This window comes from Scyliorhinus canicula, chromosome 18 (assembly GCF_902713615.1).
Source record: "Scyliorhinus canicula chromosome 18, sScyCan1.1, whole genome shotgun sequence".
NCBI lineage: Eukaryota > Metazoa > Chordata > Chondrichthyes > Carcharhiniformes > Scyliorhinidae > Scyliorhinus > Scyliorhinus canicula.
The window spans coordinates 90,383,720-90,410,668 of NC_052163.1; the positions used below are offsets into that span (position 1 = coordinate 90,383,720).

At 47.4% G+C, this 26,949-nt stretch overlaps 1 protein-coding gene across 2 annotated transcripts in view; it reads right to left on the reverse strand.

Annotated features, from left to right (window-relative positions):
* The window catches only part of LOC119953617 (signal-transducing adaptor protein 1-like), a 79,990-nt gene extending 62,067 nt beyond the window's left edge, over positions 1 to 17,923 (reverse strand). For both annotated transcript variants that reach the window (XM_038778061.1, XM_038778060.1), the window contains exon 1: positions 17,783 to 17,923. In XM_038778061.1, coding sequence (XP_038633989.1) covers positions 17,783 to 17,872 — 90 coding nt within the window. In that variant the 5' untranslated portion in view covers positions 17,873 to 17,923. The remainder of the gene's footprint in view (positions 1 to 17,782) is intronic.
* Positions 17,924 to 26,949: the final 9,026 nt, after the last annotated feature.

The window sequence follows — 26,949 nt, forward strand, 5'->3', positions numbered from 1 at the left end:
CATTCAATGAGATCATGGCTGATCTTTTGTGGACTCAGCTCCACTTTCCGGCCCAAACACCATAACCCTTAATCCCTTTATTCTTCAAAAACCTATCTATCTCTATCTTAAAAACATTTAATGAAGGAGCCTCAACTGCTTCACTGGGCAAGGAATTCCATAGACTCACAACCCTTTGGGTGAAGAAGTTCCTCCTAAACTCAGTCCTAAATCTACTTCCCCTTATTTTGAGGCAATGCCCCCTAGTTCTGCTTTCACCCGCCAGTGGAAACAACCTGCCCGCATCTATCCTAACTATTTCCTTCATAATTTTATATGTTTCTATAAGATCCCGCCTCATCCTTCTAAATTCCAATGAGTACAGTCCCAGTCTACTCAACCTCTTCTCGTAATCCAACCCCTTCAGCTCTGGGATTAACCTAGTGAATCTCCTCTGCACACCCTCCAGTACCAGCACGCCCTTTCTCAGGTAAGGAGACCAAGACTAAACACAATACTCCAGGTGTGGCCTCACTAATACCTTATACAATTGCAGCATAACCTCCCTAGTCTTAAACTCCATCCCTCTAGCACTGAAGGACAAAATTCCATTTGCCTTTTTAATCACCTATTGCACCTGTAAACCAACTTTTTGTGACTTATGCACTAGCACACCCAGGTCTCTCTGCACAGCAGCATTTTTTAATATTTTATCATTTAAATAATAATCCCTTTTGCTGTTATTCCTACCAAAATGGATAACCTCACATTTGTCAACATTGTATTACATCTGCCAGACCTGAGCCCATTCACTTAACCTATTCAAATCCATCTGCAGACTTCCGGTATCCTCTGCATTTTTTGCTTTACCACTCATCTTAGTGTCATCTGCAAACTTGGACACATTGTACTTGGTCCCCAACTCCAAATCATCGATGTAAATTGTGAACAATTGTGGGCCCAACACTGATCCCTGAGGGACACCACTAGCTATTGAGTGCCAACCAGAGAAACACCCATTAATCCCCACTCTTTGCTTTCTATTAATTAACCAATCCTCTATCCATGCTACTGCTTTACCCTTAATGCCATGCATTTTTATCTTATGCAGCAACCTTTTGTGTGGCACCTTGTCAAAGGCTTTCTGGAAATCCAGATATACCACATCCATTGCTCCCCATTATCTACCGCACTGGTAATGTCCTCAAAATATTCCACTAAATTAGTTCGGCACGACCTGCCCTTTATGAACCCATGCTGCGTCTGCCCAATAGGACAATTTCCATCCAGATGCCGCGCTATTTCTTCCTTGGTGATAGATTCCAGCATCTTCCCTACTACCGAAGTTAAGCTCACTGGCCTATAATTACCCGCTTTCTGCCTACCTCCTTTTTTAAACAGTGGTGTCACGTTTGTCAATTTCCAATCTGCCGGGACCACCCCAGTGCCTAGTGAATTTTGGTAAATTATCACTAGTGTATTTGCAATTTCCCTAGCCATCTCCTTTAGCACTCAGGGATGCATTCCATCAGGGCCAGGAGACTTATCTACCTTTAGCCCATTAGCTTGCCCATCACTACCTCCTGAGTGATAGCAATCATCTCAAGGTCCTCACCTGTCATAGCCTCATTTCTATCAGTCACTGGCATGTTATTTGTGTCTTCCACTGTGAAGACCGACCCAAAAAACTTGTTCAGTTCCTCATCCATTTCCTCATCTCCCATTATTAAATCTCCCTTCTCATCCTCTAAAGGGCCAATATTTACCTTAGTCACTCTTTTTTGTTTTATATATTTTTAGAAACTTTTACTATCTGTTTTTATATTCTGAGCAAGTTTACTCTCATAATCTATCTTACGCTTCTTTATAGCTTTTTTAGTAGCTTTCTGTTGCCCCCTAAGTATTTCCCAGTCCTCTAGTCTCCCACTAATCTTTGCCACTTTGTATGCATTTTCCTTTAATTTGATACTCTCTCTCATTTCCTTAGATATCCACAGTCAATTTTCCCTCTTTCTATCATCCATCCTTTTTGATGGTATAAACCTTTGCTGAGCACTGTGAAAAATCGCTTGGAAGATTCTCCACTGTTCCTCAACTGTTTCACCATAAAGTCTTTGCTCCCAGTCTACCTTAGCTAGCTCTTCTCTCATCCCATTGTAATCTCCTTTGTTTAAGCACAAAACACTAGTGTTTGATTTTACCTTCTCACCCTCCATCTGTATTTTAAATTCCACCATATTGTGATCGCTCCTTCCGAGAGGATCCCTAACTATGAGATCATTAATCAATGCTGTCTCGTTACACAGGACCAGATCTGGACCACTTGTTCCCTCATAGGTTCCATTACATACTGAATGGAACCTATCGCGGATACATTCTATAAACTCCTCCTCAAGACTGCCTTGACCGACCGGGAACCGACATGAGTCACAATAAGACGGTATGCAGATACAAGTGATTAGGAAGGCAAATGAAATGTTGTCATTTATTGCAAGGGAAATGGAATATAAAATTAGGGATGTTTTTGCTAAAGTTGTACAAGGCCTTGATGTGACCACATTTGACACAGTTTCGTTCTCCATTTTTCAAAAAAAGATATAATTGCAGTGCACAGAAGGTTGGCTTTACTCATTTCTGGATTGAAGGCCTTGGGCAAGAACGTCACGGATAAGACTCCATCGATCTGTGGACCGGTGCAATGTTGTGTGCAGTGGTATGTTAGCTCGCACAAGCAACAAAAATGGAATTTAAAACACAATTGCAACCTTTTTTTTTTTTACACACTATTCCAGCACCAGCTGAGAAAGAAAGTCATCTGGATAGGCAGATTCTGGCGGGTTCTAAAAGAGCCCCCAAAAAAACACTCTACCTAGGCAGCAGAATCTGTCAGTTAAAATTGCCATAGTAACTTATCGGCACCTGTCTGATGCAGGCCAGTTGGATGAGGCTTGGAATGTAATAATCATCAAAAACTCACACTAGTTCACATTGAAGGGTTTGCACACTCACCTCAACTCCATCCACCTAACACCTAACTTGTATCCCAAGTTAAAGTCAGGGTTAATGTGAATCATCTCTCTCTGTGTAATGTAATTTAGTGATTGAAACTGGTTCTGTTTAGAGTTCTTGATATTCCCAAGGAAACTGTTGACTATAAGACACTGGAGAAGGTGGAGAAAAGATTTACAAGAATGATGCAAAAACTGAGAGGTTAGAACTATCTGGCAAGAGAGAAAACACTGTGGCTCTAATTCTCTGGAAATGAGAAAACTGAGCTGTCTTTAAAATTATGAAGGGATTTGATAGCGTAGAAGTAGAAATGTTAACATTTGTGGACGTATTCAAAATTAGAGACCATAAATATTAGAGAGTCACTAATAAAACCAATAGGCAATTTAGTTTTTATTCATTGAAGGCAGTGTTTATCAAACTTTTTTCCCGGGGCCCACTTTGCCAACGGACCGACCTTCATGTACCCCGCCGGCTGACCTTCACAACCCACACCACGGGCGAAATTCTCCGACCCCCAGCGGGGTCGGAGAATCACCTGGGGCCGCCGAAAATCCCGCCCCCGCCGTGGCAGAGATTCTCCGCCACCCGGGAAGTGGTGGGGGTGGGAATCATGCCACTCCGATCGGCGAGGCCCTTGCGGCGATACTCCAGCCCGCGATGGGCCGAAGTCCCGCCGCTGGGAGGCCTCTCCCGCCGCCGAGGTTTGAACCACCTCTGGTGGCGTCGGGATCGGCGGCGCAACCAGGCCCCCGGGGTCCTGGGGGGGGGGGGCGTGGGGCAATCGGACCCCAGGGGGGTGCCCCCACGGTGGCCAGGCCTGCGATCGGGGCCCCCCGATCAGGGAATGAGCCAGTGCACTGGGGGCACTCTTTCTCCTCCACCGCCTCCACGGCCTCCGCCATGGCGGAAGCGGAAGAGAAACCACAGCGTGCATGCGCCGGTGGTGACGTCAGTGGCAGCTGGCGTCACAGCCGGTGCATGCGCAAACCTGTGAAAGCCTTTCGGCCAGCCCCGCTGCCGGGCAGCGGGCCTGAAAGAATGCTGACAACCTCTTTGGCTTTTGACGTGTTTTTAATCTGGTATCACAGGTCAGCTACAGCAACATAGGGCGCGATTCTCCCAAAACGGGAGAAATCGTAAGGCTGGCGTCAAACCCGCCCGGGAACCGATTCTGGCCCTTCCCGACCGGGAACCGATTCTGGTCCCCGGTCGGGGCTAGCAGCCCGACGCCGCAAGCTCCGGCATCACGGGCTTAACGAATTTCGTTAAGCCCGCTTGCCGGTGTTAGCGCCGGCTGACGCGTCATATGACGTCAACCGCGCATGCGCGGATTGGAAGACTCCAACCCGCGCATGCGCGGATGACGTCATCGCGTATTTGCGCGAAACCCGCGCATTCGCGGGCCGGGATGCCCCTCAGCCGCCCCGCGAATGGATACTGCGGGGCGGCGGAAGGACAAATAGTGCGCGGGCATCGGGCCCGCTGCCCGCGATCGGTACCCACCGATCACGGGCCCATGGCACCCTTGGCACGGCCGTGGTACGGCCGTGTCAATCGGTGCCATGGTTATAAAAAGCGAGTTGTTCCCGCCGTTTTTACAAACGGCCAGACCAGGTCTGTTTGCCGTTCGTAAAAACAGCGCAAAGGGCTGGGACTTCGGCCCATCGAACAGCTGTGAATCGCTGCTGGCCGTAAAAAAACGGCGGCAGCGATGCGTGTCGGGAGTTGGGCGGGGGGGGGGAGAATAGCGGGAGGGCGGGAAAAATGTCGGGAAGGCCCTCCCGCTATTCTCCGACCCGTCGTGGGGGTCGGAGAATTTCGCCCATAGTCTTTTAATTTGGAGCCAGTTCCAAGAACTGACTCTTGGATCACAATCTCAAAAGGAATTTTTCACCCACCTCTTCTCTTTCAAAACATGAAACTTCTCTCATTTGTCAGTACTTCCCTGCATATAACACACATGGACTTTGCATCTTTATTTGGATTGGCACAATTGACAAAATCATATGTCAAGAAATCATCTTTATACTAATTTGTTCCAGAGTTCAGTTTCTTCTTTGTAGGCTGTTAACCAGAGGCCTTGGAGCTCTGCACAGAGCCAACACCAGCACTGCTCTGTCCTGCCCTGGACTCTCTTGAGCAGCTCTCTCCAGCAGATTCTGTTGTGAGATCTTGTCCATTAGCTACACTGCTTATTTGTGTCTCTGGCTGTCTCTTACTTTTAAGCAAATTACCCATCTTCACAGTCCTCTTGCCAGCAGCTGGAAAATGAAATCAACTTCACTCTGTGATTTGGCGCCAAAAGCACGTACAAGTGCTTGATATCAAGTGTATGCATAAGCTGCTCTCTGCTGTCGCTTCTGGCCGGAAGATTCCACTCAGCCTCCTTTATGTTAATTTTTAAAAGGCAGCAGTGTCCACCATTCTCAATGCAAAAGCCAGTCGCGGCCGTTGGACGCTTCTCCCGCGATTGGGACTACCGCGGAAACAGCGTTATCAATCATTCTGCAACCTGCTGAATACCGGACTGACCACTGCATGACCCTCCTGACACCCGTCCGCAACCCACACTTTGAAAAACCCTAATTTACAGGATGTGGGCATTGCCGGCTCAGCCAGTATTTATTACCCATCCAGGATTGCCCTTGAGAAGCATAGAAAATGGTAAGATTGTGGACTTTGCTGCGATGAATAGTTGATGTGAACAACTAGATGTCTTTACAAGGATGCTGGATAAGTAAATGAGGGAGAATGGAGTAGAAGGGTACACAAATAGGTTAAGATGGGATGAGGTTTGTGGGAAGCATAAACACTAATGTGGATCAGATAGGCTGGATGGTCTGTTTCTGTGTGTTAATTCTATATCATTCAGTGCCATTCTTTGTTGGCTGTGTAAGCAGTGCATTTATCACAAAATCTATTTGATACATTAAGGGCGCGATTCTCCCAAAACGGGAGAAATCGTAAAGCTGGCCTCAAACCCGGGCGGGTTTGACGCCAGCGCGCCCCTTCCCGACCGGGAACCGATTCTGGTCCCCGGTCGGGGCTAGCAGCCCGACGCCGTAGGCTCCGGCATGATGGGCTTAACGAATATCGTTAAGCCCGCTTGCCGGAGTTAGCGCCGGCTGACGCGTCATATGACGTCAGCCGCGCATGCGCGGATTGGAAGACTCCAACCCGCGCATGCACGGATGACGTCATCGCGTATTTGCGCGAAACCCGCGCATGCGCGGGCCGGGTTGCCCCTCAGCCGCCCCGCGAATGGATACTGCGGGGCGGCGGAAGGAGAAAGAGTGCGCGGGCATCGGGCCCGCGATCGGTGGGCACCGATCGCGGGCCCATGGCACCCTTGGCACGGCCATGGTACTGCCGTGCCAATCGGTGCCATGGTTATGAAAAGCGAGTTTGTGACGCCGTTTTTACGAACGGCCAGACCAGGTGTGTTTGCCATTCGTAAAAATGGCGTAAAGGGCTGGGACTTCGGCCCATCGAACAGCTGTGAATCGCTGCCGGCCGTAAAAAAACGGCGGCAGCGATTCGGGTCGGGAGTTGGGCGGGGGGTGGGGGAGAATAGCGGGAGGGCGGGAAAAATGTCGGGAAGGCCCTCCCGCTATTCTCCGACCCGTCGTGGGGGTCGGAGAATTTCGCCCTAAGTCTTTCTTCAGTTGTGGGTTAGACAATGGGCTTTGGCCCCTGTGACTGGAGTTGAAATGCAGTCCAGACCAAGGTGTGAAAGCTTCTCCTCCCTTCTGACTGGCATCAAATTAGTTTAGCCGGTTATTAAATACCTGAATAAATATGCAGCCAAGGCAGAAACTGTTCTTGTTTCAGTACAAAACCAGCCATTGCATTCTCAAGATAAATGGTTAGTAAAATGGATAAATGTCACATTGGTGCAGTTTGAAGCACTCACCTGAGTTTGGGGAGAGTAGAGGCTTTATTCTTCTTTTAACTCATTCTGTACTTAACCAGAGAGGGCTTTACAAGACATGGTAGAAGGAGCTTTACCCCACATCTAACCGACACCAGATGTAGGGTGGGATTTACTGACCAACCTGCCGCATGTTTTTCGGCGGAGGTGGATACCAACCCTGCCATTGTCAACAGGATTTCCCAGTGACTGCACCCCTATCACCAGGAAACCCATGCGCCAGTGTGGGATTGGAATATCCCGTGCCGTCAACAGTATTCCATTCCCCAGCACAAACATTTGTTGCCTTGTTTTGCCAGAAAAATAAATCACCATTTCTTATATTTTTTACTTTAAAAATGAAACTGAATTTCCTGTGACAAGTGTCCTTTACATTGGAGCACTCCCCACAATAACTTTTTCTCTGAAACTTCCACAGATTGTGATGAGTTTTTACAGTTTCATATGAGATGCTTCTCTCGGTCCATCCCGTCACTGACTTGTGGCACTAATTGATTTCAGTGAAAGAAATTTATTTTGACAAAACGTCATTGATCCGAAATGTTATTATTACCGCCAGACCTGCTGAGTATTTCCAGTATTTTCTGTTTCCGTGAAAGCAAAAACTAGTTTGTGTAGATTCCGGGTGCCGGCTGTCACAACAACCCACAAGCAAACTATGTGACGACAAGCAAAACAACGCGATGGGTAAAATTGAAATCATATTTCATAATATGACTCACTGGCAGAAAATGCTGGAAACGCCCATCATCACCTCAGGAAGTATTAGTGGAGAAAGGAGAAAGTTCTACCATTTCAGGTTCTTTGACACTTCTCTATTTGGACGAAGGTCACATGACTTACATTTCAATTCCAATTCTCTTTCCGCACTTAAGTGGTGTGCTAAGGCAGACTTTTATCTGTTTCCGTAGCTGGTTATTCCTGGAACAGGTTGCTCGCGGCTTATAGCTAGAGGGGTACCACTCTGTATCAAGCATGGATGACCTGGGATCTCTCCCACTCTCCCACCAGCCATTGGCGTACAGGAAGGATTTGACTTTCGGCCTGTTTGGCCACGTTAGGAACGCACCTTCTTTGGCCATCAAGTTGCCCGGAGCCTATTGGCTGGGTACAATTGGTTACCCTACGTTATATTTTGGGTCCAATCAAATCAATATAATGAAGGAAACAAACTTAGGGACAAAGTAAAATGGGCCGCTCCTGGTAGTGGCACTGTCTAAAAAGAACTACAGAAACTTACCAACATCAAATCATAGTGCGAAATGGGGGATTGATAAAGCAATCCAAACCCTACAGCACCCACCGGGAACGGAAGATGGTTACCCCATGTACTGGAATGGCGGGTCTAACATATGAGGAACGGCTGAGGATCCTGGGATTGTATTCATTGGAGTTTAGAAGGTTAAGGGGAGATCTAATAGAAACTTACAAGATAATACATGGCTTAGAAAGGGTGGACGCAAAGAAACTGTTTCCGTTAGGCGAGGAGACGAGGACCCGTGGGCACAGACTTAGAATTAGAGGGGGTAAATTCAGAACAGAAATGCGGAGACATTTCTTCAGCCAGAGAGTGGTGGGCCTGTGGAATTCATTGCCGCGGAGTGCAGTGGAGGCCGGGACGCTAAATGGCTTCAAGGCAGAGATAGATAAATTCTTGATGTCGCGAGGAATTAAGGGCTACGGGGAGAATGCTGGTAGGTGGAGTTGAAATGCCCATCAGCCATGATTGAATGGCGGAGTGGACTCGATGGGCCGAATGGCCTTACTTCCACTCCTATGTCTTATGGTCTTATGTACCTTGGGGAATATGAGCTCCCCTAATGGGGGAGGGGGGCAATGTTGGCATTGCAGCTATATAAATTAAACTGCCCGTGTGGTACCAGCTAGAGAGGGAACCAGCAGTGAACTACTGGTACTGTGTACAGATAGTTGCAAATAAAGTCACTCTCTGTTTGACTCTACAAACTCGTGCTAGACTCTTCGTGGCCCTCACAAAAGTGGGACTTGAACCTGAAGCTTCTGGATGAGAGACAGGAAAGCAACCCACTCCACCTCAAGACCATGCAACTATTTTGCTTTTGTCAGATTCTGCCTAGGCAGCTGAGTATTTCTAACAATGGTCGCTTTCATTTCAGATTTCCAGTATCTGCGGTATTGTCCTTCTTGCTTCAGCGAATGTCCATACCCGATGATTTGTTTGCCACAGGTTTTTAAATTACTGTTCTTAAATGTTTTCAGGGTGATTTTTACATTTGTCCCCCAGTTGCTTCAAATTGTAACATCAAACACTCCAAGGACAGGTGCACAAAGTTCAATGCAGATTAAAGCTCCCTGTACATTGATTCATCAACCTACCAGGCAGCACGGTGGCGCACGTGGTTAACACGTTTGCCTCCTGGCGCCAAGGTCCCAGGTTCAATCCCGGCTCTGGGTCACTGTCCGTGTGGAGTTTGCACATTCTCCCCGTGTTTCCTTGGGTTTCGCACCCACAACCCAAAAAAATGTGTAGGGTAGGTGGATTGGCCACGCTAAATTGCCCCTTAATTGGGAAAAAATGAATTGGATACTCTAAATTTAAAAAATTCAGAGTATCCTACTAGGCCCAACCTCAGAGCTGCTCGAGTGTAACATTGGTCCTCATACCAGCTACCCTTTTGTAAATATAGAATCATAGAATTTTTACAGCACAGAAAGAGACCCTTCAGCCCACCGTGCCCGTGCCTATCATCAATCACCTATCTACTCTAATCTCATTTTCCAACACTTGGCCCAAAGCCTTGTATGCCATGGCATTTCAAGTACTCATCTAAATATTTCTTAAATGTTGTGAGAGTTCCTGCCTCTACCATCCTTTCAAGCAGTTAGTTCCAGATTCCCACCACCCTCTAGGTGAAACGGTTTTCCCCCTTATCTCCTATAAATCTCCTGCCTATTACCATAAATCTATGCTCCCTGGTTATTTAACCCTGCGCTAAGGGGAAAGGTTCCTTCCTATCCACCCTATCTATGCTTCTCAATTTCATACGTCTCAATCACGTCTCTCTCGGCCTTTTCTGTTCCCAGGGCCTACCCTGTCTCTCTTGATAGATGAAACACTCCTGCCCAGACAACATCCTGATCAATCTCTGTACCCTCTCTAGTATAATCACTTCCTTCCTATAGTGTGACGACTAGAACTGCACACAGCACTCCAGCTGTGACTTAACGCACGTTTTACACAGCTCCATCAAAATCTCCCTGCTCTTATATTCTATGCCTCGGCTAATAAAGGCAAGTATCCAATACGCCTTCTTAACCACCTGATCTACTGGTCTTGCTGTCTTCATGGATCGATGGACACACATACCAAGGTCCCTCTGATCCTCTGTATTTCCTAGGATCCTACCATTCATTGTATAGCCCCTTGCCTTGTTAGTCCTCTCAAAATGCATCAAGTCACATTTTTGGGGGTTAAATTCCATTTGCCACTGGTCTGCTCAGTGTGAATCACTGTTACTGCACTGTGGTAGGAGCAGCCACAATGCAGTCTGCAGTCTCAGATCTATGACATCAGAGAGTTGAATGCAGGCTTTGTTAATATCCTGTAATATTGGACTTTTACAGCAAACACAAAGGAGAAACTATTATTGCATCAGTCCAGACTGATTTATCCCCAGGGTCCAGAGGTGAAAGACTTGTATCTAGAAAACTGTGCCACCCAAAGGGAGGGGGAGGGAGAGAGAAGATGAAGTCCCATCACATTAAAGGCACTGTATAAACTCAGATGTTGATATGTGCGGCTGTGTCGTGTCATGCATACATATGCAAGAATTTATTGGCGTGTGTGCATAATTCTGTCTGTGTGTATGTATTATTCATACTGACATCAGGATGTATTTATATATTTACAGAAACTGAGCTGTTCGAATGACTAATTAGAAAAAACTATACATACTGATAGTTCTGGGCACATGCCAGGTTCAGCTATAAATCATATCAATTAATGTACTTTTTAATGAGTTATCTTCTCAATCATAAATAAGGAAACCAAGTATTTAAAACGGTGTAGATTAGTCAGATGACGAAGTTATGAGGAGGATGGGAAAATCCTAGTCTCTCCATAGAATCATAGAATGTACAGTGTTGAATGAGGCCATTCGGTCTATCAAGTCCGTACCAGCCTTTGGAAGGAGCACCCTACTTAAGCCCACTCTTCCACCCTATCCCCGAAACCCAGTAACCCCACCTAATCTTTTTGGACACTAAGGGCCATTTACCATGCCCAATCCACCTAACCTGCATATCTTTGGACTGTGGGAGGAAACCGGAGCGCCCGAAGAAAACTCACGCACACACGGGGAGAGCGTGCCGACTCCGCACAGACAGTGACCCAAGCCAGGAATCGAACCTGGGATCCTGGAGCTATGGAGCAACAGTGCTAATCACTGTGCTACCGTGCCACCTGCCTTTGAAAGGAGGTGATTGGGAGGGACCTCATGAACTATCGGTGAAATTAATAAAGTGTATGAAACAATAGTTCCATAATACAAAATCATATCGTTAAACCTGCTTCATCAGTTGTATTCTTACTTCTCAGTCAGACATCCCATCCTAGAGCCATGTGCATCTAATCTAGACTGGATTGCTGAGTACTGAGGATTTGTTAGCTCAGTTAGATGGCTGGGTTGTGATGTGAAGCGATGCCAAGAGCATTGGTTTAATTCCTGTCCCGGCTGAAGTCGTCATTGAAGGTCCAGCCTTCTCAACCTTGGCCTTCGATTGAGGTGTGATGACCCTCAGGTTAAATCACCACCAGTCAGCCCTCTCTCAAAAAAGGAGAGAGCAGCCTGTGGTCTGCGAGGACTGTGGCAACTTTCATGGAGGGAGTGTTGCATTATCAGGGGCACTGGGCTGGATTCTCCAGTTCCACAGCCACATGTTTCTCGGTGGCAGCCGTATTCTATCATGCCCACCGCTTGTTAATGGGATTTCCCATTGAAGCCACCACATGCTGCCAGGAATCCCACAGGTGCTGGCAGGAAAAGTGGATCGCAACAACCAGAAATTTCCAGTCACTCTCTTTCAAGGTGAGATGTTGAATCAATGCCCTCGTAACCTGGATGCAAAAGATCGAATTGCACTCCCCAAAGTACAACAGGGAAGTTCTCCCTGGCGTTTTGGCCAACAGCGATCCGTCAACCAACAGCTAAAACAGATCATCTGCTCATTTACTTTGTGTGATCTTGCTGTGCAGAGATCGAGTACTGTGTTTCCTGCACGACAACAGTGACTTCACAAGCAGTTCATTGACAGTAAATGCTCTGGGATTGCCTGAGCTTGTGAAAGGTGTTATAGAAGTGCAAGTTCTTCTTTTCTTCGATAAAAACAGGGCAAATGATCACTAAGAAACACTGACTGATCTTTGGGAGCTCTTTGCAAAGAGTGGAAAATGCTCAAAACAAACTTTGAGGTAAGGTATTGGAGTCCAAGACCCTAACAACACTTAAGATCCACAGAATTGTTGCAGCACCGAAGAGGCCATTCAGCCCATCATGTCTGCACCAGTTTTCCGAATGAGCAATTCCCTTCGTGCCATTCTCCTGCCTTGTCCCCATAACCTTGCATTCTTTCTTTTCGGATAACAGTGTCGGTGTCTTTTGAATAGTTCGATTGAACCTGGGGTCAACACACTCTCGGGCTGTCAGTGGACGTGAGGGAGAACTATAGAATCATGAGGTGGGATATGCGGACTGTTCATCCTTATTAATGTTTCGTGACCTTCTAATTCAAATCTTCCATCTAACTCAAAGGGAGAAGAATTTTACAAATGCACAAAATGGCCAACATGACTAACAGCGATGTCCAAACCTGGGTCTGATACTAAACCTGACCGGCCACTTTGTGTCTGAACATCGGCCTTTTGTGCCGGAGGCTAAGATGTTCCAGGTCAGTTTTCACTCAAAATGAGCAAATAATATGAAAAAATGAAAATGAAAATCGCTTATTGTCACGAGTATGCTTCAATGAAGTTACTGTGAAAAACCCCTAGTTGCCACATTCCGGCGCCTGTTCGGGGAGGCTGGTACGGGAATCGAACTGCGCTGCTGGCCTGCTTGATCTGCTTTAAAAGCCAGCGATTTAGCTCAGTGTGCTAAACCAGCCCCTTATATATGTTATAATATGTTTATATGTTTTAATATTATTATTTTATATTATTTATTTAATATTATTTAATATGTTTGAGCCTTTAAATAAAGGGAGGAATCTTACCATATTTGTTCCAGGGTGTCAGGCTCAGATTGAAAACCTGCAAGTAGCTCTCCAGCTGCACAAATTAGTTTTCACTCCAGACCTTGAGCCTCTCTGAGTTAAAACAACGAGTGGCCATGGCTTACGTCCTCACTCTGGCAAGCGGGGCCTGATAGAGCCGGCAAAGTGGGTTTGAATATTCAGTTGGTGACGTTTCGTTCTTTAATGAGGGGAATCATGTGGCTGGGTAATTTCATTCAAAATGTATTCAGAAACATGAAAACCAAGTACCCAGCCTTTGTGGGTGTGAGCTGCGTGACGCCACCTGCGAGGGGCATGAAAAATGATCCACAGATCTCTCCGGATTTCCCACTCAAGTTGGCAATCCCACGGGCCGCGAAAATGGGCTTAAAATCACTCGTATTTGCATTTGTGCTTTTGTTATAAGAGGAAGGGCAATAGATGCTTTTGGGGGTTCCTAGTCATGTTGGGGGTTGGAATGAAAGGAATCAGGATGGGAAAGGGAGATGCCATATAAGAATTCATGAAATTTCCACTGGTCAATATAGGTCTAACAAAATTTTGAACACATTTCTCGTAGCACTACGTAAAGACCAAGACATTTCTCCCTTTTGGATGGCAAAGATTTTTTTTGGTCTAAAATTCCCCCCTACATCCCATTAATAGACAAATTAAATAAGGAAGCAAAGCATTCCTTCCAAAAGATGACAGGAGAAAATTTTAGGTGTAATTATTAGCTAGCCCGGAGTTCAGGCATTTTGCTCTAACCCCTTGAATCCTCAGCTCACTTTCTGATCATGCAGATCATGACAAGTCCTTTCATAGAGGAGACTTATTCCTGAATATGAGGTACAAGATTAAACATTTTTCTTTAAACGCTAAAATAATGCTTATTCGGGGGTTTTTTTTTGGTTTCTGTTACACAAAGAGGTTTACAGTTTGGAGTAGGCTATGTAATTATAGCCATGATACAAGCGTTTTATAGCCATCCCATAAACATTTCCTCTTGTTTATATTCCATCTTCAATGGCACACTTAAAATTAACAAGGAACAAGTTAAAGGCACAACTGCAACACAAGTGCCCGACAATGAGTATTTCCAACAAGGATAGGATACAACCATCGCACCCTGGACTTACAGCACAGCCATCAACCTCCCATTGCTATTATTAAACAAAGAAATTAAATGGATCGGCAAGTGGCTACAGGCATAGGGCAAAGGTCAAAACTTCTCGAAGTTGGATCACCATCGGTGAGCTGGCAATGGATTAGTGCGCACCTGGATGAGTGCAGCTGCAACAAAACTCAAGGTGTTTGACATAACGTAGGACAGGACAGTTTGTTTTACCAGTACCCCTACTTCTATGTTCCTTATCCACCCCCTTCACTATTAGCGCATTATTGCTTCAGAACATATTTATATCAACACTATGTTTACTTCAACAGCACCTCCCAACCACAGGATCCTCACCACTGGGATCAAGGACTTAAGCAGCATGTTCATGGGAACACCATATCCTCTGTTTCCCTTCAAGTCACACACCATTCTGACATGGTCTGTAATTTCTTTATCATTGAGTCAAAATCCTGTCTCCTGGTCAATGGTAATCACAAAGCTTTAATAGTGTGGACTCTCAGTGATGGAATTGCCATTGGAGAGAAGGTTGGGCTTTCCTTTATTTCCTTTATTGTTGGAGATGGTCACACAATGACCATCTCCAACAAGAGAGAATCTAAACATCATCTGCAAACACTTCATCACCTTGAATTAGATTTCTGTATATCCTGATCATTTATGTCAAATAGAAACAGTAGCATTCCCAGTAGCACTGAACCTTGGGCTCACATTCTGTACGTTACCCCCATTTTGATACAACACTTCAATTGCTTCCAGATGTCTAAACAGAGTAGTTTGTTCTATAGATTTTGACCATCCGCCTCCCAGGTATCGCCAGCATGCAGAGCTGCAAAACCCCCTGTGATGGTCAAGCAAAGAACAAGAGTGATGGTCAAACAAGGAACAAGAATGGCAGTCCAGCATTGAGCAAGAGTTATAGTCATGCAAGAAACAAGAGTGATGGACGAGCAAGGAACAACAGTGATGGTCAAGCAAGGAACAAGAGTCATAGTCAAGCAGAAAACAAAGTGGTGGTCATGTCAGAAACATATGTGATGGTCATGCAAGGAATGAGAATGATGGCCATGCAAGGGATGAGAGTGATGGTCATGCAAGGAACGAGTGTGGTGGTCATGCAAGGAACAAGTGTGGTGGTCATGCAAGGAACAAGAGAGATGGTCATGCAAGGAACAAGAGTGATGGTCATGTAATGAACAAGAGTGATGGTCATGTAATGAACAAGAGTGATGGTCATGCAAGAAACAAGAATGATGTTAAAGTGAGGAACAGGAGTGATGGTCAAGCAGGAAACAAAGTGGTAGTCATGCAAAAAACAAGAGTGATGGTCATGTAAAAACAAAAGTGATGGTCATGCAAGGAACGAGAGTGATGGGCATGCAAGGAACAAGTGTGGTGGTCATGCAAGGAACAAGTGTGGTGGTCATATAAGGAACAAGTGTGGTGGTCATATAAGGAACAAGAGTGATAGTCATTCAAGGAACGAGATTAATGGTCACGCAAGGAACAAGAGTGATGGTCAAGCAAGAAATAAAAGTGATGATCATGCAAGGAACTAGGGTGATGGTCATGCAAGGAAGAAGAATGATGGTCATGCAAGGAAGAAGAATGATGGGCATGCAAGGGACAAGAGTGATGGTCATGCAAGGAACGAGAGTGATGGTCAAGCAAGAAACAAAAGTGATGGTCATGCAAGCAACAAGAGTGATGGTCATGCAAGCAACAAGAGTGATAGTCATGCAAGGAACAAGAATGATGGTCATGCAAGGGACAAGAATGATGGTCATGCAAGGGACAAGAATGATGGTCATGCAAGGGGCAAGAATGATGGTCATGCAAGGAACAAGAGTGATGGTCATGCAAGGAACAAGAGTGATGGTCATGCAAGGAACAAGAGTGATGGTCATGCAAGGAACAAGAGTGATGGTCATGCAAGGAACAAGAGTGATGGCCATGCAAGGAACAAGAGTGATGGTCATGCAAGGAACAAGAGTGATGGCCATGCAAGGAACAAGAGTGATGGTCATGCAAGGAACAAGAATGATGGTCATGCAAGGAACAAGAGTGATGGTCATGCAAGGAACAAGAGTGATGGTCATGCAAGGAACAAGAGTGATGGTCATGCAAGGAACAAGGGTGATGGTCATGCAAGGGACACGGGTGATGGTCATGCAGGGACAAGAATAATGGTCATGCAAGGAACAAGAGTGATAGTCATTCAAGGAACGAGATTAATGGTCATGCAAGGAACAAGAATGATGGTCATGCAAGGAACAAGAGTGATGGTCATGCAAGGAACAAGAGTGATGGTCAAGCAAGAAATAAAAGTGATGGTCATGCAAGGAACAAGAGTGATGGTCATGCAAGGAACAAGGGTGATGGTCATGCAAGGGACAAGGGTTATGGTCATGCAAGGGACAAGGGTGATGGTCATGCAAGGGACAAGGGTGATGGTCATGCAAGGGACAAGGGTGATGGTCATACAAGGAACGAGATTGATGGTCATGCAAGAAACAAGAGTGATGGTCATGTAAGGAACAAGAGTGATGGTCATGCAAGGAACAAGAGTGATGGTCATGCAAGGAACAAGAGTGATGGTGATGTAACGAACAAGAGTGATGGCCATGCAGGAAAGAAGAGTGATGGTCAAGAGTTGGGAAGAAACAAGGTTGATCTCCGGGGCTTGGAATTATGAAGAACCAGATTTTCATTTGAATTTAGACTTTCAACTTAAAAGGGACAAATTTGAGTTGCATCTTGTAGATGTCTTTAAGATCAAGGCTTTAGAAAAGGTTAGTCTTGAACAAAGTCAAATTAGCAAATGCTCATTTTGGTATAGGTAATCAGGATTTTGTTTTCACACAAAAAGTAATCAAGGTGCAGAACAGGCTTCTCAATGAGAGCAGCGGAGGCAATAATCCTGGAATCAAAACTAAACAACAGAAGGATTGGGGGGGGGGGGGGGGGGGGGTTGTAGGTGGTGAAGAGCAGGCAGCTTGCTGGAATTTTCCGGTACAAGAATTGTGACGGGGACCCATTGATGGCTCCCGGCTAGTAGGAAATCCCTCCTCCGTTCTGGACTTCTGATCCCTTCAGCTGCACTTCGAGCACTCAAACAACGGCCTTAACTAATGTTTGATATCCTTTGGCAGGGGAAATTTTGTGGGATAACCCCGGTAACAGCACCATAGCTGTATCACCCGGAACAATTCCGCGTCTGCCGAGCCAGTGTGAAATAATTTACTCTCCTTAAACCTGAGCTTGGTAGAAAAACTTGCAATCCCTGAGAAGAGACCTTTCCAACTCTTGTAATATCAAAACTAGGTTTCCTACTTTTTCCGAAATACTATGCAACGTATTTGCAATTCACTATTACCAGAAGCAAATCAATGAATATTACAAGCATTTGTCAAAAGTTCCCAAATTAAAAACTTCACTCGCCGCAGTAATGGAATATTGAATATCGATTGAATTACCTGGCTTTTAGATTCTAGTTTTTCTAAATAGCCCTCATGGTAACCAGGAACGTAGGAGATTCTGTACCGTCCTAGTCTCGGGGATGCCATGGTATCGGTTTGCTGAGGGCGAACTGACTCAGAGACCACCAGCTGAGTTGTTTAAATACTATTGCAGGAAGTGTGCAAGTTTGGAATGTCAGTGGAGTTACCTGAGCAACGCGCCTCCCCTTGCTGAAACTGATTGGATCAGGGACCAAATGATTGGCTCCCATTCATGTCCATCACAAGATTTTGTAGCGCTCAGTGGCCTGTTAAATTCTTCCCACAATATATTTATGTTGTTTCTGTATAACGTGGCGGAACCTACAGGCTGGGAATGCTTGACTTCCCCACGCTCCTTGCAGAGTACGAGCCATCCCCGCGCGGGGTGGGATATCTCAATTAACCAATGTATAAAAGGTCAGCCATGAAGGCACCGACCAGAATAGAAACTGAATAGAGATCTACCGGTCGTGCTTATCATTGTTTGCATAAATACAACTTTGCTTCTTATTGTACTCACATGCCCTTATTATAGCATCCTCTGGAGTCTAAAGTAAAATGTAAATCGCAAAGAAACACGTTTAAGGAGGTGAGCTGAAGGAGCCCAGAGGTCAGCAGCACCAAACCTAAATTGTAGTTCTCCATGTACTCTGATCTATAGAGCCATCCCAAGACCCCATTACCAGGTGGCACAGAGAGTTTGCCGATAAATAAAAGATCTGCATTTATATTGTGCTTTTCACCACCACCAGTCTCAAAGCAGCCAATGAAATAATGTCAGAAAGGCAAACCAAAAATGCTGGATAAACTCAGCAGCATCTGTGGAGAGAGAAACAGAGTTGAAAATTGCTTATTGTCACAAGTAGGCTTCAATGAAGTTACTGTGAAAAGCCCCTAGTCGCCACATTCCGCGCCTGTTCGAGGAGGCTGGTACGGGAATTGAAAATGAAATGAAATGAAAATCGCTTATTGTCACGAGTAGGCTTCAATGAAGTTACTGTGAAAAGCCCCTAGTCGCCACATTCCGCGCCTGTTCGAGGAGGCTGGTACGGGAATTGAAAATGAAATGAAATGAAAATCGCTTATTGTCACGAGTAGGCTTCAATGAAGTTACTGTGAAAAGCCCCTAGTCGCCACATTCCAGCGCCTGTCCGGGGAGGCTGGTACAGGAATCGAACCGTGCTGCTGGCCTGCTTGGTCTGCTTTAAAACCCAGCGATTTAGCTCAGTGAGCTAAACCAGCACCTAGCTAAACTAGCCCCTGAATTGAACCATGCTGCTGGCCTGCCTTGGTCTGCTTTAAAAGCCAGCGATTTAGCCCAGTGCTAAACCAGCCCCTAAAGTTAATGCTTTAAGTCCAATATGTTCTGTGGAAGGGTCACATGGACGGAAGGTCTGTTTCTCTCCTCTGCCAGACCTGCTGTGTTTATCCAGCGATATTTCTGTTTTGATTTCAATTTCCAGCATCCATAGTATTTTGCTATTATTTTAACTCCCAGAGACAGCAGTGTGATTTTGGCCTTAGAATCTGTTTAGAATATGATGTTGATTTGCGGGGTTGGGGGGTATAAATATTTGCCACGACACCAGTGATAACTCCCCCCATTCTTCTTCAAAATGATGGCAGCAGGGACGACCCCTAGCCGGAGTCAAGAGATCACAAATCTGATCACTGAGAAACTCAAAAATCCTGATTGTGTCAGTCAAAATCCTGATGCAGCTTTTGAGGAACTGCACAGTTGGTAAAAAGGCCAGGTAGTCGATGAGGAGATTTTGTTTTAACCAGCAGTTAATTGTGATCGGGAAAGCACTGCTTGTAATGACTGGTGGAAGCAGATTTAATAACATCTTTTAACAGGGCATTTAATATATCCTTGGAAGGAAATAATTGTAGGATTATGGGAACAGATCAGGGGAGTTCCTCAGGTTAATGCCCGACTATCTTCAGCTGCTTCATCACTAATGTTCCTACCATCATGTCAGAAGTGGGGATGTTTGCTGATGTTTGCACAATGTTCATCACCATTCATGACTCCTCAGATACTGAAGCAGTCTGTCTTCATATACAGTATGACAAAAGTGCCAGGCAATGACCATCTCCAAAAATAAAGAGTCGAAATGTACCAAGAGGCTTGAAGATTGTAATGCTAGCTTCACGATTCAAAGGTTTCTTCTTGGGGTTCTCTCCATTGGCACTGCTGATTCTCCCTTAATAGCTGATATAATGGTGCCAATGTTATGGCTGAATTCAAAATGAACCTTCCGAGGAAGGACTTACGCTTGCTGACATTTTTGGGTGCTGGCACACTTCCTATGGCCATAACGTTTTCTTCCAGAGTGTGCAACCCTGTTGCGTCAATGCAAAATCCTGTGTAGGTCATTTCTGAAGCCTAAAAAGTGCATTATTTGCATTTTAGGTGAACACCTACATCACAAAACCTCTCTTCTCGGCTGGCGATGTGTTCTTCTGGGTGCCAGATACTCGCACGTCATCAGGGTAAACCATCACCTTCTGAATTCCCTGGAGGAGATTTTTCATTGTTCCCTGGAAGCTAGCGTAGGCTGATGTAATGCCAAACCACAGTCTGGTGTACAGGAAGAGGCCTTTGTGGGTTATTGATTGTAGCAGATATCTGAGACTCCTCATCCAACACTAGTTGCAGGTAGACATGACTAAGGTCTCATTTTAATAGGTAAAGCCCCACCAGTTTAAGGTAGAGGGCCTTGATTTAGTGAATCGAATACCGACCGACCTGGGCAGCCTGATTTATGGTCAGTTTACAATCCCCGCAAATCTTTATCGAAAGATCAGGTTTTAGGACAGTTTACCCACTCTGAAAACTGAACTTGCGTGATTATACCCAGCTCTTCCAATCTCCTTAGCTCTGCTTCAACCTTCTGATGCAATGAGTCCAGCACTGGTCTGACTCTGAAGAACTTGGGTGTTGAATCGGGATTGACATATGTCTTGGTTTTTACGCCTTTAATCTGGCCCAATGTTTTGTGGACAACATCTTTGCATCTCCTTAAGACATATCAGAGGAAGCCATTGGATAATTTGAAGATTTCCAGCCTAATCTTCTGTAACTAGTCTCTTTCTAACAGACTGGGTCTATGTCCTCCCACGACAAGAAAAGGCAAATTGGTCTCCTGCCCTCTGTAGGCCACTGGGGTATTTGCTGTTCCAAAGATCTTCAAAATTTCCCCAGTATATGTTGGAAGCTTCTCTGTAGTACTCTTCACGTTTAAGGACAGCATTCCTGCACAAAGATATTGGAAAGTCTGCTCATCCACTGTGGTCACTGACACTCCTGTATCAACTTCAATTTTAAGGGTTTTACCATTTACCATTAAAACAGTTTCAATCAGAGCTGTCTTATCCAATTGGACATGCATTCAACTGCTACATTGCATGCTCTTCTTCAGGGCTCTTCTCCACTATGTTCATTGGTGTTGTGGACTCTGGTGCTGTTGGGCTTTTTTGCACCGATATTCCTCGCCTCGCACGGCAACGAGCTTGTAAGTGGCGCCTTTGTTTGCACCTGAAGCACACGAACGTCCAAACATGACAGGTCTCCTGGGAATGGTCCCCTCCCCTCGCAAAGATTGCATTCCACCTCGGACTCAAGTTGACATCCTAACTCCTTCCCGCTCCTTGGGTTCCAGTCCGTTCCTGAGGACCATGTCTGGTTCTGTGCTGTGCCTGGTGATCCCACTGTAATACCCACTGTCGTACCACCCCATATTTGATTAACCTCCCTGTGGTGAATCACAGTAGCGTAATTCACACTGTATTACACATGTTGTACTATGTCTCTGTAAGCTCGGCACACGAGCAGTTGCGCTGCTCTGCCACTAGGGGGAGATGCACTGGGAGTGTACGGGAGTTTGTACTGGGCTCCACCCTAGGCTCCACCCACGGCTCCTCCCCCTAACCAGAGGTATAAAGGTTGATGCTGAGAGCCTGCCTGCCAGTTCATCTGGAGTTCACCTTGTCACAAGCAGGCTCTGTTGTAAGACGATTAAAACCACTGTTCACTTCTAACCATGTGTCGCGTGAATTGATGGTCTCATCAATTTAATCGTCTTAAGAAACAGTAAGGAATGACCATGGAATCAGCCCTCAAGCTTAATCGACTGGATGCAGAGGCGAAAGAAATCTTTTCGCATTGGCTCCGATGTTTTAAGGCCTACCTGGCTGAAGCAAGCACCACAGAAACAACAGAGGAGCAGAAACTCAGTCTACTGCACGCAAGGGTGAGCCATCGTATATCTACTCAGCAAAACTGTACCGGCTCATATACAGAGGCCCTGGCCCTACTCGATAGAATGTACGTGAGGCCCGTCAATGAGGTCTATGCTCGCCACGTTTTTACTACTCGCCACTAGCGCCCTACAGAATCGCTAGAAGAATTCCTCAGAGACTTAAAAGCCTTATCCCGGGACTGTAATTATCAGGCTGTAACTGCTGCAGAACATAGAGAACTTGCTGTCCGCGATGTCTTTTTTGCAGGCCTTAGATCGAATTACGTGTGCCAGCGACTGCTGGAGAAGGGGGCCCTAAATTTAGAAGATACTGTTGAACTCGCTACAACTATGGGGGTCTCATTTCGTAGCCTCACTTTGTTTCCTGCCGACTGCGCGAACCCATCATGGGCCCCCGACCAGCGACTCCCCGAGGCCTGCGCCGCGCGGCCACCCAGCCACCATGCTGCCCCAGCCTGCCACTTTGTGGCCAGCCCCAGCACCCGCGGCAGCACTGCCAGGCCCGCAACGCGACCTGCAGCAGCTGCTGCCGAAAAGGCTACTGCACCAGAGTGTGCCTGGCAAGGAAGGCCCCAGCCCCTAAACCTCCAGCGGCACAAAGTAATCGCCTTCTGCACTCGCAGGCCCGCAGGCTCCGGAACGCAGCGGCCTATGCCCCGACTCCGCCCCCACCCGCCACGTGCGATCCATGGGGGCCGCCATCTTGGCAGACCCCCACCACGCGGTCCACCACGGGCTACTCATGGGGGCCGCCATCTTGGACGCCATCTTCCTCGCCGCCCGCCACGTGCGATCCACGGGGGCAGCCACCTTGGGTCCCATCCTCTCCACACTCAGAAAACTCGATTGAAGACTGCGACCTCAGCGGGCACTCATCGCGGGGCCATCCCAGCGCAGCCGACCGAGCCGCTAACTACCCGCAACTCAACGCAGTCACACTGGACCAATCGCGCCCAAAGCATCTCCACAACTCTATGACGACGGCCCAAATCAACGGGTACAGTACACCATGCCTTTTCGACTCCGGGAGCACTGAGAGCTTCGTACACCCAGATCTGGTAAGACGCTGTTCGCTCCCCGTTTTCCCTGCACGGCAAACTATCTCCCTCGCTTTGGGTTCCCACTCTGTCCATATCCAAGGGCACACCGTCGCAACTCTAACAATCCAAGGCACTAGCTACTCTAATTTCCAACTATACGTCCTGCCCGAACTCTGCGCCCCACTCTTATTGGGACTCGACTTTCAATGCAATCTCAACAGTCTCACTCTCAGCTTCGGCGGACCCCTACCCCCACTCACTATCTGCAGCCTAGCCACGCTGCGAATCTCCCGCCATCCTCTCTTTGCAAACCTCACTCCGGACTGTAAACCCGTAGCCACTCGCAGCAGGCGGTACAGCCTACAGGACAGGGTGTTAATTCGATCTGAGGTCCGGAGGCTTTTACGTGAGGGGATCATAGCGGCCAGTAACAGTCCCTGGAGAGCTCAGGTGGTGGTTGTCAAGACCGGGGAAAAATTCCGCATGGTCAGAGACTATAGTCAGACTATTAATCGGTTTACGCTCCTCGACGCGTACCCCCTCCCCAGGATTGCAGACATGGTGAATCACATCGCCCAGTATCTGATTTTTTCCATGGTGGATCTGAAGTCTGCATACCACCAACTCCCATTCCGCCCGGAGGACCGCCACTTCACGCCGTTTGAGGCCGATGGCCACCTCTTCCACTTCCTCCGGGTTCCCTTTGGCGTCACGAATGGGGTTTCGGTGTTCCAACGAGCAATGGACCAAATGGTGGACCAGTACGGGCTGTCGGCCACGTTTCCGTACTTGGATAACGTCACCATCTGCGGCTATGGCCAGCAGGACCATGATGCCAACCTCAACCGATTTATCCAGACGGCCCAGAAGCTTAACCTCACATACAACAAGGAGAAATGCGTTTTCCGCACAACCAGACTAGCCATCCTCGGCTATGTCGTGGAAAACGGAGTCCTGGGTCCCGACCCGGACCGCATGCGCCCCCTCTTAGAACTCCCTCTCCCTCATTGTCCCAAGGCCCTCAAACGGTGCTTGGGATTCTTTTCGTATTATGCCCAGTGGGTCCCTCAATATGCGGACAAATCCCGCCCACTCTTTAAGGCCACACGATTTCTCCTGTCAGCCGAGGCACGCCAGGCCTTCGACGGCATCAAGGAGGACATCGCCAAGGCTGCCATGCGGGCGGTGGATGAATCCGTCCCTTTCCAGGTTGAGAGCGATGCCTCAGAGGTAGCTCTTGCAGCCACACTAAATCAGGCAGGGAGACCAATCGCATTTTTCTCCCAAACCCTCTCCGCTTCGGAACTTCGACACTCCTCAGTCGAAAAGGAAGCACAAGCCATTGTGGAGGCTATTCGTCACTGGAGACACTACCTCGCAGGTAGACGGTTCCCCTCATCACCAACCAAAGATCGGTTGCCTTCATGTTTGATAACTCGCAAAGGGGCAAAATTAAAAATGACAAAATTCTGAGGTGGAGGATCGAACTCTCCACCTACAAATACGATATTATGTATCGACTGGGGAAGCTCAACGAGCCCCCAGATGCCCTGTCCCGCGGGATGTGTGCCAGCGCACAGAGCGACCGCTTAAAAGCCATCCACAATTACCTCTGCCACCCGGGGGTCACCAGGCTCGCCCACTACATTAAAGCCCGAGGTAAAAGCCATCACCAGGGATTGCCCGATCTGCGCGGAGTGCAAACCGCACTTCTACAGACTAGACATGGCCCACCTGGTCAAGGCTTCTAGGCCCTTTGAACGCCTCGCTATCGATTTCAAAGAGCCACTCCCCTCGACTAACAGGAATGTGATAGACGTGTTCTCCCATTTTCCCTTTGCTATCCCGTGCCCCGATATGACCTCTCACACAGTCATTAGGGCCCTGCATAGTATCTTCACCCTGTTTGGTTTCCCCAGCTATGTACACAGCGACCGGGGTTCGTCCTTTATGAGCGACGAGCTGAATCAGTACCTGCTCGGCAAGGGCATCGCCTCGAGCAGGACTACCAGCTATAACCCCAGGGGGAACGGGCAGGTGGAGAGGGAGAATGCGACGGTCTGGAAGACCGTCCGACTGACCCTCCGGTCCAGGAATCTCCCGATCTCCCATTGGCAAGAAGTCCTCCCCGACGCGCTCCACGCTATTAGGTCCCTCTTCTGAAATGAAATGAAATGAAAATCGCTTATTGTCACGAGTAGGCTTCAATGAAGTTACTGTGAAAAGCCCCTAGTCGCCACATTCCGGCGCCTGTCCGGAGAGGCTGGTACGGGAATCGAACCGTGCTGTTGGCCTGCTTGGTCTGCTTTAAAAGCCAGCGATTTTGCCGATTGAGTTATGTACCGCTACCAACCAGACCCCTCACGAGCGGCTCCTTATTTTTTCCAGGGGCACTACCACGGGGGTTTCGCTCCCGGCATGGTTGAAGACACCGGGCCCACCACTCCTCCGGAAGCACGTCAGGGCGCACAAAACTGACCCACTCGTAGAGTAAGTGCCCCTACTACATTCAAACCCCCAGTACGCCTTCGTAGAGTCCCCTGACGGCCGTCAGGACACTGTATCCCTCCGGGACCTAGCACCTGCAGGATCCAACCCCCCACTACCACCGCCGAGGTACCCCTCACACTACATCCCACCCAACTCGCCCCCCACACCCCCGCATCAACCAGTTCGCTACATTTTTTTTACGCGCCCGTGCCAGCTAGCTCCCAGTGCCCCCAGTCCCCAGTCGAACCAGATGGGTACGAAGCTCGGGCGGAATCGCCCCCGGAGTCCACCATCGTACCCCAACCGACGGTGCTCATCCAGCCACCAGAAGGGGCTGCAATCCCGGTGCTCCGCCGATCACAGCGGACAACTCGGCCACCGGACTGGTACCCTTCTAGGTTCTGACAGAGACTTTGGGGGTTACTTGATATACTGAAAGATTCCCCATGATCCAAATTGTTCCTTAAAATAAATGCTTTGATTTTATTCCCTCTTGTCTTCAAAGTAATCTCACAGCAGCGCCACACTGCATTCTGATGAATGCAAAGTCTCAGTGTTACACCACACAGAGTTAAATTCAAATGCAGAATTGCGAGGAAAACATTTACCGGAGCTAGAACATTGCCCGGAGGGCAGTGAGTCAAAACATTACAGGAAATGCCTGACAGGCTTGAGGCTAATTCACCTTTCCGCAGGCTCACACTTGTGTCTTAATATTTATATCCAAAGATTTCCCACACATGCAAAGGATGGAATTCTGTTTTTGTGCACCTCACTTCTGACGCACGGAGTTGTACCCTTGGCAATGTTTCCTCAAATGTTTAACCTTTTCATTTTTTGCTACCTGCGAATGAGAGGGCGCAATCGAACGGCCATGTTATGCCTGAAAAGCAGTGCGCCGCGGTGCAGCATGGCCGATAGAAGCCGGGAGACCCCGCTCACGGGATCTTCCCAGCTCACAATGCCTCGCGAGATCCAACGCGACCTTGCGAGGCATTGCAATGTGAATCCCAGCCAATATGAGTGGGAATTTTAGTGAAATCTGCATATGTGCAGTTTCCTGCTGTACTAGAGGCGTGGGATCAATCTCCCTCACCTCAGAGACCTCGGGCAAGTGCTGTTCAGCACTGGTCTCCACAAATGGGGAACAGACAGAATGCCACTCGTAGGGGTCTCCCATGGGATCAGAGGGCCCTAGGTGCATGTCTTTGTGCATTGTGGTACTGTGGCACTGCTAGCTGGAATGGGCACTGCCAGGTTGACACTGCCAAACTGGCATTTTATGTGTGCTGGTGATCAGGCTAGAGATGCACTGTGGGGGGGCTGGGGATGCCCCCATAGAGCATGT